Raw genomic sequence first — 14,655 nt, forward strand, 5'->3', positions numbered from 1 at the left:
AAAGATCCCACTTGTTCTGTTTCATTTCCATGTTTAGTATTTTGCTCTGCAGATATCAGTTGTAAGCACTCAAGTAATTTGTATTTCTAAAGTCTCAAACTTCTTTTCTCAATATGAAAACTTTATTTCACACACAAAAATAGTAACTCAGGAACCTCATGGACCATTTGAATGGATTAAGGTAAATACTGGTAGGCACTGAAATTAGGAAGGAAGAACTGTAGTATGCAAACTATGTGATGGAGAAGACGAGTTGGTTTTGGATGGCACAAATACAAGAGATTGTTGGCAGGAGACTCCTATGTGAGAGGAAGGGGCCAGAGTGGCTGGAAAGGAATTTTGTAAGGAGCAGACATGAGAGAAACTGAAGCAGTTCAGTGTTTAGTTCTGATTTTTCTTCAGTCCATGTTACTTTCAGAATGTCAAGTTTTAGGCATCCTCTCTGTTTGACAATGTAATTATATCTAGTGAGAAAGCATTATAAGAAACCACCTAATGACTGCCATTCTAAATCCCTGCTGGCATCAGGCATCAACATGATTAGCAAGTGCAAAGCTTGCAGCTGTAATGCCAACTAGATTACTTTATGTTCTGTGTTGATCTGATCCTAAGCACTGCTGGGAAGCTTTATTTGTATCTTGAATGATGGAAAAGATAGTAGAACATTAAATGTAATTTTGTGGCACAATTCAGGGGTTTGGTTTTGGTCTTCAAATCCTTATACATACTCCCCTATATCACATAATCTCTTTTGTATATTTAAACTGTTGTGAGTTCCTTTAAAGATTTTAAAATGAAAAATCAATGCTAAATCATAATCTTTTGCTCTAAATCTACCTCTGTTCTTTCTGGCCGCTCCCTTTCCATAGTTTTTCTTCTCAACAGCCTTCGCACACCCTTGTCAAACATCAGCTGCCTCTTGGTATTGTTCATTGCAGCCTCATTCATCTTTCTCACCTGAGAAATCAGAAAAGTTGGAACCTAAATGGAAGAGGAAAGAAGTTTATACATGAACAATAACTTCCTAAAAGCCCTTTCTCCCACAATCTGTGATGTAATCCTATTGTAGATATTCCAGATTTACAACCCTGGAAACAGAGATTCTATTTCAATTCTCAGAAAAGAAGGAAAGCAGAATTTTAGTGATGTTTCCTACACTGCCCCAGTAACTAACATTCATCCCTGCAACAGAAGTAATAATTCAATTTTTAAACACAATCTCTTATAGTATTGCTTCAATTTGGTCCAATCTTTTCTCCAAGAAGATAAACCAGCATAATTGGTCCCCTCTCCATATTTTATCCTATCCTAAGCCTATCAGGCTTAGACTGGAAGAGTGGGGCTAACCCAAGGCCATCCAAGTTAGCTTTATGACAGAATGGAGATTTGAACCCAAGGCACAGTTTCTCTACACAGAAAGGTGACAAAATCCAACAATATCCCATTGTAGCATATTCTTCTAGAGTACAAGTGCATAAATGCCAGTGAGACAAAATGGTGCACTATGTACAAGCATCAAATTCCCAACAGTAATTAGGTGAATGAAGCCACATTGTGATTTGAAGTTAATTCAAATCTCTTGTCACTGCATCTGCATATCTGCAACTGCATTGTCCTGGGAACTAGAACAGGAATCCTACATTTTTTTAAAAAAGTGACAATCCCCCTTAAGAGGTGTAGCACCAAAAGACAGAGATCTCTCAGTGTCACAGTGTGGAAAAGATGTAGGTCATTTGTATCTAGCACATCAAGCACCAATCCATATGCACAAGAACCTCCTCAGGATACAGTGAAGCCTCCCGCCATTAGCATTCCACACCCTGGGAAACTCTTACAGGATGACTCAGCTCAACCCCACCCTTCCTGAGTAGATACAAATGACCTACATCTTTTCCACACTGTGACACTGAGAGATCTCTGTCTTTTGGTGCTACACCTCTGAAGATGCCAGCCACAGCTGCTGGCGAAATGTCAGGAACTACAATGCCAAGACCACGGCAATACAGCCCGGAAAACCCACAACAACCATCGTTCTCCAGCTGTGAAAGCCTTCGACAATAAATCCCCCTTAACTAAAACATTAACCTTCACGTACCATCCACAGGATATCTTGGTATTTAATTAGAAGTCTCACAATGCGTGCTGTAGTGGCTGCTGCTAGCATCTCTTCCTGGTTTGCACGTTTGCCTTTGTAGACAAAGAGGTTTGGAGCAACGATCATGGAAACATTCCACAAAGTCATTTTGTTTTTCCCTTCATTAGTAACCACCTTCTTCAAGAATTGCAGGAGGACCTAGCAGAGAGGATACTACTCAGACTCATAGCATGCAAAATAATCTACACATCAAAACACTTGCGAGACAAGTTATATTCTAGAACTTTAGCCTGCATACAACATGACTGTTAAACTTACACTGTAAAGCAATTGCAAAATAAAGTAAGCCTGCTAAACAATCCATTAATCATACATAGGATTAAATATCTTTACAAAAGCAATTTTCTCTAGAAAGAAGCCTTTTTGACAGACAACCTCACTGGACAATATGCCTACCTTAGCTGCATCCCTGCTGGCATCAGGCATCAACATGATCAGCAAGTGCAAAGCTTGCAGCTGTAATTTGACTTTGGAGATCTCTAAGAACAAAATGATTGGGAAAGAATTGAAACTGGGCCATCTGGGAAAAGGTCAGCACTTGAGATTGATATTTTTATATTTTTAAAAATTGGCATTATACGTAATAGCAAGATGTGAGGCACAGAATTCTTTCTAGTATTGAAGCAATTTGTCAGGTAAGAACATAACATAAGAAGAGCTGGATCCAACCAAGAGAACGCCTAGTTCAACATCCTGTTTATAATAGTGATCAGCCAGATACTTTTGGGCACTCCACAAGCAAGGCAAGAAGGCATTAGCTCTGGATATTGACAGTGAGCTCTGTTTAGCTAACATATCTAGCACCAGCTAATAGAATTTATCTAACCCTTTAAAAGCCAATTTAAACTAAGCCCATATTAAGCATCCACTGTGTGAAAAGGTGGTGGTTTATCTGTCACAAACTTACTGGTGATCACCTTCTTCCTACCCTATGACTGTTTACTTACAGAGCAATCCTAAACCGAGTTCTAAACCCACTGATTTCAATTGCTTTAAAAATTCCAGTTTGGAATCCTCCAGGGATTGTAAGTGGCTCCTCATTTTTCTGTATTCCCTCCTCACACTTTTTCTTCTTTCCCTCCTCGCAGCAGTTCCATATCCTCTTTCCTTTCCCTTCTTCCTTCTCACTCTTAAACCACTCTAACTTTTTATCTGTCCCCTATCTTATGCTATATTTATTATTTGTTTACTTCATTTATATCCAGCCTTTCTTGGCAATGGAGACCTCAAATAGTTTACATCATTTTTTCTCCTCTATTTTATTCTTACAACAACCCTGTGAGATAGATTAGGCCAGGAGTGTGAGACTGGTCCAAAGTCATTCAGTGAGCTGCCATGTCAGAGTCGGGATTCAAACATGGAAAGGGGGAATTTTTCAGATATTTTTCAGAATTGGATATTGGGAAGGCCATACATATTGGTATTCCCCTATATTCTAGTCCTCCTATATCAGTTTAGTATTCAGATCTGAGTCCCCACCCCACTCCAGATTCTTGAATTAACCAGATTAATTATTTCCGCTGGGGGAATCTTTCCAAGGAGAGTGGCTGGTTTTCATTCAAATTACAACAAAATTGCAGTGGAAGCTGCTACCAACCTACTAAAGACCAACCAAGTTTCAAGTAGATTGGGTCACAGTGTCCAATGCTACAGGCCCTAAACCCTCCAAGAATCTAATGCTTTCTCCAAGGCAAGGAAGCCTTAGCAATCACTAACCAAAGGTCTTCCATTGCCTCCCTCCCCCTCCTTTTTTGCCTAGGAAATCTGGAAAAGCAAGACAAACAAGCTGCTACAACCTTTGAAAAACTGGCATTGGTTATTCCCAATATTCCCAGACATTTCAGGGAATAATAGGGATTATGAGATGGGCAAGAGCCAAAATACAAACCAAAATTAAGAATGAACCAGGCCAGTTCGTGGTTCGTAAATCATAGTTTGTCAGATCCCATTTCTGACGAACTGCCATGAACTTTTAGGCTGGTTTGTTTGGTTCGTTTTTGGGTTCGTCACTGCAGACAGACTGGTGCCAATCAATCAGTTTCCTAGGCAACAGGGGATGGACTTCCTGCAGACCTTCTGCTGACCTGGAAGTGACTTTCTGCTGGCCCGGAAGTGACCTTCTGCTGTCCCAGAAGTGGTGATTTTCTGACCTGGATGTGACATTTTCACGAACCAAACAAACCAGTTCGCGAACCAGGGGCAGGTTCGTGAAAGTTCATGGTTCATGGTTCGTGAAATTTGACGAACCACATGGTTCATTTTTTTCCGGTTCATGCCCATCTCTAATTATAATACCGGTATATCAGATAATGATCTGGATTCCTGAATATACCTTGAAAATACCAATAAGGTACTTAAGTTTTGGTGCATTTTAAAACTGGAAATACCAAAGCACACATCCCTACTGTAAAGCCTGGAATAGTATTAAAGATTGCAATCCTTGGCGTACTTACTAGAACACAAGTCCCATTGTAGTCAGTGGTGCTATCAAACAAAATAAATAACCATTTTTACCCTTTCTCTTCTTTACTCAGAAGCTTGCTCAAGAATTCTCGGAAGATAATTTTGTATAAAATAAAACAGAAAATTTGTATCATGGCTTTCACAGGAACAAGACCCTTAGAAAAAAACTTTGTCTCCAGGGATACATTCCTTGCATAGTTTATCCTGTGGGTCACAAACAATCCATCTTTCAAGCTTGGCTGCCAATCAGTTTTCCTTTGATATCTTAGCAGGCTCACCCTGTAGTTCAAAGCAGTCCTCCATAAAATGATATATCTCAATCTCAAGGCAACATGAAATAATAATTTTTTTTTGTTTCACGTTGCTTAATATACAGAACCCAATTATCATTAGACTATACAAGGGAGAAATGTGCAAGGATTTGCAGGGGGCATCTCATTTTTCCTTGTACCTCCTCTCCCAGTATTTCCTCGTTCTCTTCCCTGGCAAATTCTACATCCTCTCCCCTCTTCTTGTTTCCTTCTCTTCTTCCATTCTACCAGCCAACTTACCTTCGTATGCTCCCCTGTCTTCATCTTCCCCTCCTTACCTCCCCCTGGCACCCTCTCCCTATGAAAAGTCTGCCCCAGTTGTGTGGTGTGTGGCAGGTGCTGGGTCAGTTGCACAGCAGCCAGCAGTGGTGCTTGCTCTGGTCCAAATATGTGGTAGCTGCTATCAGACCAGGCCTGGACTATGTATGTGACAGCTGCCGAACTGGGTTCAGTTGTGTGTGGTGGCTACAAATGCCAAGTCAGCCTGAAGAGTATGGGTAACAAGCCTCCAGTGGTTGCCACCAAGCCTGTCACCAGGAAGTTCTCTTCCATCAGGGGACAGGAAAAGGATCCTTTCCAGGGCTGTTTTGGCCTCTAAGTCCACCTCTCCTCCCACGGCTTTGCTTTATGGAGACCAAGGATTGGAAGGCTCAGCAATATTGTGGTTGCCCAACAACCTCTAAAATGGCTACTGAAAAATCAGTGGGCATACTTTTCTTAAAACTGCAGGTCTGTTTTATAAAGATGTAGTCATACACTGTACCATGGCCACACTTAGGAACTTATATCATGTGCAGCATTTGTCTCATAATAGTCTTCCTTCCTCCTAGTTTCCACCCTCCCAAGAATAGGCTATTTAAAATAAGCAGATTCTGTGCATAAAAATGACCAGATCCCACATCTTTGCCATTGTAAAAGGCTATTCCTACGTTTTATTTGGACAGTTTCCTGGCTTTTCAGTCTTTGAGGAAAAAGACAGAAAGAATGCTCTGTGCCCGATGTAGGAATGTGAATTGCAATTACATTTATTTATTTATTTAGATTGCTATTCCACCCTCCCACAAAGGGCTCAGGGCAGATTACAGCATATTAAAACACATTAATTATTTATTTCATTAAAAAATTAGAGAAAAGAAAATAGAAAAAAAGGGAAAAAAAGAGAAAAAAATTATTTATTCCACTTGGGACTTTCATCATATGAATTGGTCAGGGCTGCTGGGCTCATGTTTTAGTAAGACTACGAAATGGACCAATGAGTGTACAGGCTGCTTACAAGTCAAATAGGACAGCTTTGTCAGTAAAACAAGGCAATGACTTATCTGGCAAATCATTTTGAAGACAGCATATTCACTGTAGCCTTTTACTAGGAGGTGATCTCCTTCTCCTAATAAACTACAGACTCAGAATAGTGAATTTGCGGTTTGCTGGGAAGTCCTAAGTGAGGCATCACTTCTCCAGGCATTGTTACATTCATACTTGCTGAAAAACACTCTCATTTCCAGCTTTGCTCCTTGCCTCTTAACCAAGCCTATTCAGGAAGTGAAGAGCTCTTGGTCTTACCACTTATGACAGCCAGTTTGGTGTACTAGTTAAAAGCAGTATGAGCAGCAGGACTCTAATCTGGAGAACCGGGTTTGACTCCCTACTCCTCTGCTTGAAGCCACCTGGGTGACCTTGGGTCAGTCACAGCTCTCTTGGATCTCTCTCTGTCCCACCCACCTCACAGGGTGATTGTTGTTGTGGAGATAATAACAACATACTTTGTAAACTGCTCTGAGTGGGCATTAAATCGAATGTTGTTATAAGGAAGAGGCAGGCAGTAACAGGATGCAGTAATCAGCAGAGTGTTCACAGGTGGATTAGGAATGTAAGAAGCAGCTTTCCTAGTCCAGAGTAAAGAACTAAATCATCCTTTGCTTGGCAGTTTATCTAATCTTGTGATTTAAACACTATCTTGGCTCACTGAAGTCACTGCCTTTGGCAGCAAAATTGCATCCTGTATGGATAAAGGTATAAAAAGTAGCCCAGGGAAAGACACTGTAATAACAAAGTTTAACTGCTATCCAAAAGCTATTTTATTTCACAAACTGTTAAAAAGCATAGTTTCATAGAGAGAAGCAGCAACATTTTTTATTGACTGGAAATAGTTTTTTCTAATCTTTGCCTATCTATTCAGTTAGTAAAACCACAATACCACAAATTATCTACTGTTATTTAAATAATTCAGTAGCCTAAATAAAAAATCCACTGTAGTTCAGAGTGCATTTCAGAAGGTTCTCTATAGTAGGTGCTACTAGTTGTGCTGCACAGCTGCATGATTCTCTTTGCATTTTCACTCCAACAAATCCACTTCTGCACTGCCGTGTCAAAGGGACAAAACAAGGCCAGAATCAAACCTCTCTTCCCTCTCTCCAAAAGCAGCCATCCAAACCACCCAGAAAGCTACTTTTGACCCTTTACAAAGCAATCTGTGATGTGACACTGTGTCAATGAAGGAATCCCTTAGGCATGTTGGGACAATGAACATGCATTTCTTACTGAATTTATAATATAATATGTAATGCAGGTGCTTTCCCTGTTTGCAATAGGAGGAGCATAGATTGGGCACATGCATGTATATATTTCTCAGCTCCATGTTATAGTGTATGCTTGGTGGAATGTGCACACTCTGTTACAATGTACATAGAAGGTACCTGGCCGGTAAGTGCAAATACTGGTCCATAGACGTCCAACTTAAAGAAAACCCTTGGGGGAGTCTAAAGTCAGACAGTGGATTGTGGCCAATTTTTGCAGTAGATACAGGATGCAGGTAAGATTGTTGAAGGAAGTACTAGAGAAAAAGCACCCAACTTTACGTGTAATTGTTCTGAATTGTGGCAACTGGATTAAGAAGCTGATAGTAAACAGAATGATGATCTCTCTCTACTTACTTTCCACTAATGTGATGAAGGCAGGGAGATATTCCACAGTGAAGAGAGGACTTGGAAGTTCCCTTATGAACATCTTCAGGAGTCCAGCTGCATCATTGTTGCGTACCTGATCCCAGTCAAAGGTATCTTCTTCGAATTTTGCCTCAATTTCTTGGCGAAGACTCTGCAAGACAAAATAAAAATTACAATAATGAGAATCCTATCCAGTTATCTTTTACATTCTGGCTGAGAGGCAGTCATAACTTTAAATAAAGTAATGATTTGAATAGCAGTGTTTGACATGATAACTCTGAGCCTTTGAAAATTTTACTTTCCAAGTTACTTTTAAAAATAACTCACAACAGACAATCCTTAGTAGGTAATGTAAGCCACTTGGCTATTGTTGGTCAATAAAAAACCTTGACGTTCAGAGAGAAGCAACACAGAAGAAAAAATTAACAGCTCAAGTCCTCAATGTGTGCCCAGATGTGTCCAAACTACAAAATAAATTTAAAACCATCAGATGTCTTACAGGGTTCAAGCAAATTGATGTTTCAGTGCTAACATATCATCGTGGTTTATATAGTTATATATTTGTATGTTATTTATAGTCTGCCTTTCTAAGAAGACTCAGGGCAGACAGCACAGTGTAAGTCAATACAATCAATGGCTGGGACATTCAGTTAACAATACAATCTAGATTGCATAAATTTGAAAACAAGCATGAATCCAAATAAAGAGCCGAAACAAAACAAGCAATTTATGTTTTTGGTTGTTGTGCTGGTACAGGAGATTATTCACTCTATTTTAAACCCTTACTAGCTGCTTTAGGAAGTCTTTGCATTGGGCTAGCCATCTCATACTGCTAATTGTACAAATGATATTGTTAAAATAGAATAAAATATCCACTAGATGTGCCACAGTGTGTCTAGCAAATTCATTTTTTCTTTCAGCAAAGGTAAAAGTTGGGGAATTGTACATATAATGGTTAGGGCTAGAGTTGTTGAAGTCAGTAATTCCCAGATTCAGAATGCACATTTTCTTGATCTTTTTAGTTTATGGTGAAAATGCAAAAAGCACTCATCCCCCAAGAAGAATAAGATGAGGAAGAGGGGCCAAAGAATTCTGCAAATCCAGTTTTCTCATTCATAATGCCAATAACAACTAGACTCACTTCCAGTCATGTATTTCTAGAAGAGGAGGATTAACTTCCTAATTAGGGTTCTAAATTAAATCCAAACAGGAAAGTAAAAATAAATGCATTAACATTCCCTAGTGAAAGACATTCTCCAGCTAATTTCTCTAAGCAGAACCAGAAAACATTTATAAAAAAGAGAGAGAAGGGTATGTTGTACCTTTGGGGGGAGGTGTAGAAGGGGGATGAAGAGCATAACATTTTATATCATATAAACATATCTGGAAAGTAATTCATTCAAAGCAGATCCTCATTCTCTACTCCAAAATTATGTGTACATAAATAATAAAAATTAGTATTGTTATATCGTTCAGGTGACTGACAAGTTTAAAATAAAAAATTCAAAGGGCAACTTAAAAGTCAATTCACGAATGCCATTCCAAAGCTTGAAACACAGAATCCTATAACTTTTCCATGTGAAGAATTTCAGTAGGACTACAGATTCCATATTTTATATACTTAATTTATATAAAGATTTTGCTAAATATGCTTTGCTGCTGAACATGAAAATCAGTTCATGGAAAAGAATTTAACATAGTCCATTGTCATCATGACAGATACAGAGAAAATAACTCTAAATAACAAAATTTCTACACCATTCAAGTGAAATAATTCAGGCTTGTTTCCTGATCCAGGTAGGTTTATATACACACAAAAAGGCTTTGCCTATGTGTATCTCTAGCTGAACAACCAGCCACCTGTACAAATTAATCCTGGATTCACAGGTCCCCAATCCAACAGCTCAGGTGGCAGGTGTGGGCTCTTTTTTTTAAACAGCTGAACTCCCACTGATTCCTATGTGAATGTGTGTGTGTATGTGTATGTACACATGTGTGTAGATTCAATCTCACCCTGTACCCCTTCACTATCAAGCAACTGATCGGCAGGATTTTATTTATTTAGCTGGCATTCATTCTTATGTTAAAAAAGGCAAGTTCTATAGTCATGAACATGATTTTGAAAAGGTGAAAAAAATGTCCCTACCTGACACTGGACAGCCAGGTCTCATTGGGACCTAATATCTCACTGCACACACACGCACACTGTATCCTTGTGTTTTTCTGCCCCATCCAGCCTGCACTAGTTTTTGCACAACAAACAGAAGTTCCTTCTGAAGGAAGATGTTTTTCTCTCATTCAGAAATCAATGGCACAGAAGATCACATTCACAAGCAGGGATTAGGCAGCACAGTCAGACTCAGAAGCACAATCCTAAGCAGGTCTACTCAGAATCCTACTGAAGTCTACACAATAGGGCTTACTTATGTGTGTAACATTTTGGTACGTAAAACTCTGTGCTTCATACCACATTCTTTTTTTCTGAGAACCTCTTCACACAGAATTGGAATTCCAAATGGAAAGTACACAAAGCTCCTATGAGGTTGTGGCCTTGCAATTGTGCATACTGTGGTCCTGAATAAGGGTAATAAAGGAGGCATTTTACTATATAGTGATATATGTACTATATTTGAACTAACTGAATCAATTTGACTCTGAAAACAGTCTCTAGGCCTTATGTCCTTCACATCAAGATAGGTCCATGCACCTTTTAGTTATGCTGAAGTGCAAACAGTGTGTGTGTGTGTGTGTCTGTGTGTGTGTGTGCATGTGTGTGGACTTAAGGGACAAGAGAAGGCTTATATATTTCTTTCCATTTGCTGTCACATTCAAAGAGTTATCTAATTACAAACATGTGTCTGTATTAAAAAAAACTGGAATGCCTTCAAAGGTGACTCAAAGTGGCAGAATCTGGATCTGCTTAGGAAAAAATGTTTCCCATTGCCCCTTACTGGCTACATTTAGTCAGACTTAAATGAACCAATAAATGAAAATTAAAAACACCACATCTTTCATGTGGATACTCAGCTTTCCTCCCAATATAGGAAAATATAACACAATAACACATATCATGACATATTTCATAGGATATAGAAACAGGAATGGTTAAAAAAGAAATAGGGTTGGATATGTATGATACCAGTTCTGAAACCACATAATAATATGTTTTGTACAAAAAGCTCAAAATATTGCCCCAAATATATAATCTAATACTTGCATGTGTGGGACAAAACTGAACAAAATAGAACTCACTTTAGATTAAGTATTGTTGGTGAAGACCAGAACCAAATACTGCCCATAGCAAACCCTCTGTGTTAGCAAAACTGTCCATATTTGCAGTGCAGTCCTATTCAGTTACAACAGTGTAAACCAACTTAAATCAATAACCTTAAATTGGAGTAACTCTGCATAGGATTACACTGTATAGGGCTATTGTCATTACAATTGTAATAAATTGCTACTATAACTGACAGTGCAATCCTAAGAAGAGTTCCTCCAGTCTAAACCCATTAAAACCAATGGGCTTAGACTGAAGTAACTATGCTTAGGATTGCACTGTCAGTGAACGGGAAACATGTAAAACTTAGAAATTAGCTGCACTTTTAAAAATGTGCCAGTTGCACAATGATGCAGAATGGTTGCTTTACTGCACAGCTATATAAAAGGAAATCCTGCTGCCCACAAGATAAAACAGAGGAAGGAAAAAAATAACATCCAGGAAAAGGCGAGGCAAGGATATATTGAGGTGTATGAATATTGAGATGTTGGAAGAATTTTTATGTCCCTGATGTGTAACCTATTTTAAGCATAAGTGTCATCAGGGCTGTACTTTCCTTTCTTACATATATTTGCAGAGAATCATAGGCTATGAGCTCTTAATGTAAGGGGTCTGGCTACAGCTAAATAATTCTTGCACAGGTTTTCTCAAACATGCCCTGAAAATCTTGTTGATATTTAAGGTGTTACTGGACTCTAATCCTGCTGTTCAAACATAGTATTTTGCACATTATTATTCCAAATTGGCGAGGTCTGTTCAAGGTCTAAAAGATCATCTAGCCCCCATTCTGAAGACAAGAGCTTCCACACAAAAAGTTGAACATTCTGTACAAAAAGGTGCTCCCATTAGATAACTGTATGTTTCTGGCAGAAATGTCTCTATTAACACCTGGTTATATGTAGCAGAAAACTGGTAACTTGTTGCCATTCTAAGTTTATGGTTATGAGATACATGAACTTGAGGTATGGTCACTCTTTGGGCTTCTGGAAGGTCCTAGAGTGTTAAGGAAACATGCAATGCCCATCTTCTAGTAGAGGTTGCCATCTTGCATTTCAGTTATTTCCTAATCACACAAAACTTATCTCCTGGGGTTCCACATTCAAACTGGACAGCCAGTTTGGTACAGTGGTTAAGAGCGGCAGGACTCTAATCTGGAGAACCAGGTTTGATTCCCCACTTCTCCGCTTGAAGCCAGTGGGTGACCTTGGGTCAGTCACAGCTCTTAGAGCTCTCTCAGCCCCACACCTCACAGGGTGATTATCACAAGGACAATAACACACTTTGTAAACTGCTCTGAGTGGGTGTTAAGTTGTTCTGAAGGGTAGTAATCAAATGTTATTATTACTATTATTAGTCTCTTCCCCATTTTGGCTGATGAATTATTACACCATTACGTTCAGCTGAATTTTGACCTGGAAATTCCTGTCTGAGCTTAAGAATGCATCAGCAATACAGAATATAGGTCGTTAAATACAGTGTCTGCAGGTTCAAATACGTAGTTATGGTCTGTCTGCAATATCATTACCAGTCTAGCAAGTAACACAAAGAAAAACTAGGTACCTTAACTCTTGAGGCAGATCCAGGCACTCGAAGAATTCCTTCTGTTTCCAGACCAGTTTCCTCAAGCTTAAGCAACAGCTAAACCACAACAATCAAAAGAGGTTTTATGCAGTTTGTCAGAAATGAAACATGATGCAATTTGTTCAAAAACTGGCTGATAAAACTTAGAGCAGAACCACAAGTGACAAAAGGCACAGATTGGACACTTGTCTGCTTCCCTCAAGTTTTGATGGGAAATGTAGGCAGCTTGGCGGAATGTTGGACAAGGGACAGTTGAAAAGTCCATTGGACAGCAGTCAGAGAGCCAAGCTGCGAGACCAGGATGCCTACATTTCCCATCAAAACTTGAGGGAAGCAGACAAGTGTCCAATCTGTGCCTTTTGTCACTTGTGGTTCTGCTCTCAAAGTGGTAAGGCTACAATCCAGCATAGAATTATTCTTAATTCTTTTGGCTAAACTGTTTCTCGTTTTTACATCATATTCCACTGTCACTGTATTTCTATTTACCCCACATGAATCCTATTTAGAAGAAGTAACATGAAGTCTACCTGTCTGACCTATGGCAGGAAGGAGACCCTGAAACTGCAAAACTAGCATATACACTGAATTACACTGAAAGCAACATTTCTAAGCAAGTCATCAGTTTGTTTATTTGGAGGTTCCCCCTCAGTGAAGTATCTAAGAAATTTTGAGTGAGCATGTGGACCTTGAGAGAAGCATTTCTTCTCTTTATGTGCATGTGATTTTAACTGAGCTTTCACGTGGATTATTGTAGTTTCACACCAATGCATTTCAGTCAAAGCTATCCTCTTCAACAATACAATGAGGAAAATATACTATTTTATAATTTCAGACTAGTCAGCAATCAATGTCTAAAGATGCCTCTGATGTAGCATTTCAAGAAGTTATCCATCTAATGAGACTTGGTTAAAAGGAGACACTGGTGAGACAGAACTTACCCATGCCCTCAGCCACTTACATGTGCAGTGTTAACATGCCAGAGATCCATAGCCTAGGCAGGCAGTCACTGGTATGCTAATATTGCATACATGAATAGCAACCCCATTTAAATGAGATGCTGGCCTCTGTAAAGCTCCATGGGAAAGTTCTTCTGTCCTGACAGCATCACGTTTAAATCAGACTTGCATCTTATAAGGTGTCTTCCTACGTTTCCATAGAATGCAATTTACATTCAGTCCAAAAGGTGCATAACCATTCTTACGTGCTGTTTACTTCTGAGTGTTGATACAGACAGCGAGGAACTGAATTTTCATGACATATTTGGTTCTACTCACTTTCTGAAAGATGAGAGGGACTTTTATTCCAGGAATCTTTTTCTGATCACTTTCCAGCAATGCTGTTAGTGGAACTCCAAAAAGGCCATTTTCTTCAGAAAATGAAATAAAATAGACTTTTGATAAGACTGAATACCAAGCCCCATAAAATATCTATCATTATAAATCACCACCACTGTCACACACCCTCACCTCGTCCTTTGACTCTTTCTATTCTATTCCTCTTCAGCTCAATTCCTAAAGCATCATAGAAGGCTGTTAACTCAATCAGAGACAAATAGTGAATTTTCTTCATGTCATCAAGAGACAAATCTTCAACTTCCGTCAGTCCCAATCGGCTTTTCCTAATTGTAAAGTTCTATAATATATTTAAAAGAATGATGTTAATTTTTTGCAAAAAAATTGTTTTCTGTGAAAACAATGGAGCAAATCCTGCTCACTGTTATTTGTGTAGAAATCCTATTGAGATTTGCAAGTAAACACATTTTAGACTTGCTGTTCATTTCTCACTTTAAGCTAATCATACATTAACATGCAGCATAAGATGAAAATGTTGATATACAGTTTTACAGTGGAGATACCTGAGCCTGTAACAGTTTCTGCATAACGCCCCCCCCCCCACACACACACAAGGCACAATACACATGCCATA

At 39.0% G+C, this 14,655-nt stretch overlaps 1 protein-coding gene across 1 annotated transcript in view; it reads right to left on the minus strand.

Annotated features, from left to right (window-relative positions):
* The window catches only part of ARHGAP28 (Rho GTPase activating protein 28), an 88,616-nt gene that overhangs the window by 7,549 nt on the left and 66,412 nt on the right, over positions 1 to 14,655 (minus strand). Inside the window, exons 6-12 of the mRNA XM_054984976.1 lie at positions 14,196 to 14,361; positions 14,004 to 14,095; positions 12,709 to 12,786; positions 7,860 to 8,022; positions 2,552 to 2,634; positions 2,096 to 2,293; positions 838 to 981 (exon numbers count right to left, since the gene is read on the minus strand). Of these exons, the coding sequence (XP_054840951.1) occupies positions 838 to 981; positions 2,096 to 2,293; positions 2,552 to 2,634; positions 7,860 to 8,022; positions 12,709 to 12,786; positions 14,004 to 14,095; positions 14,196 to 14,361 (924 nt within the window). The remainder of the gene's footprint in view (positions 1 to 837; positions 982 to 2,095; positions 2,294 to 2,551; positions 2,635 to 7,859; positions 8,023 to 12,708; positions 12,787 to 14,003; positions 14,096 to 14,195; positions 14,362 to 14,655) is intronic.

Source organism: Eublepharis macularius, chromosome 7 (assembly GCF_028583425.1).
Source record: "Eublepharis macularius isolate TG4126 chromosome 7, MPM_Emac_v1.0, whole genome shotgun sequence".
NCBI classification, from domain to species: domain Eukaryota; kingdom Metazoa; phylum Chordata; class Lepidosauria; order Squamata; family Eublepharidae; genus Eublepharis; species Eublepharis macularius.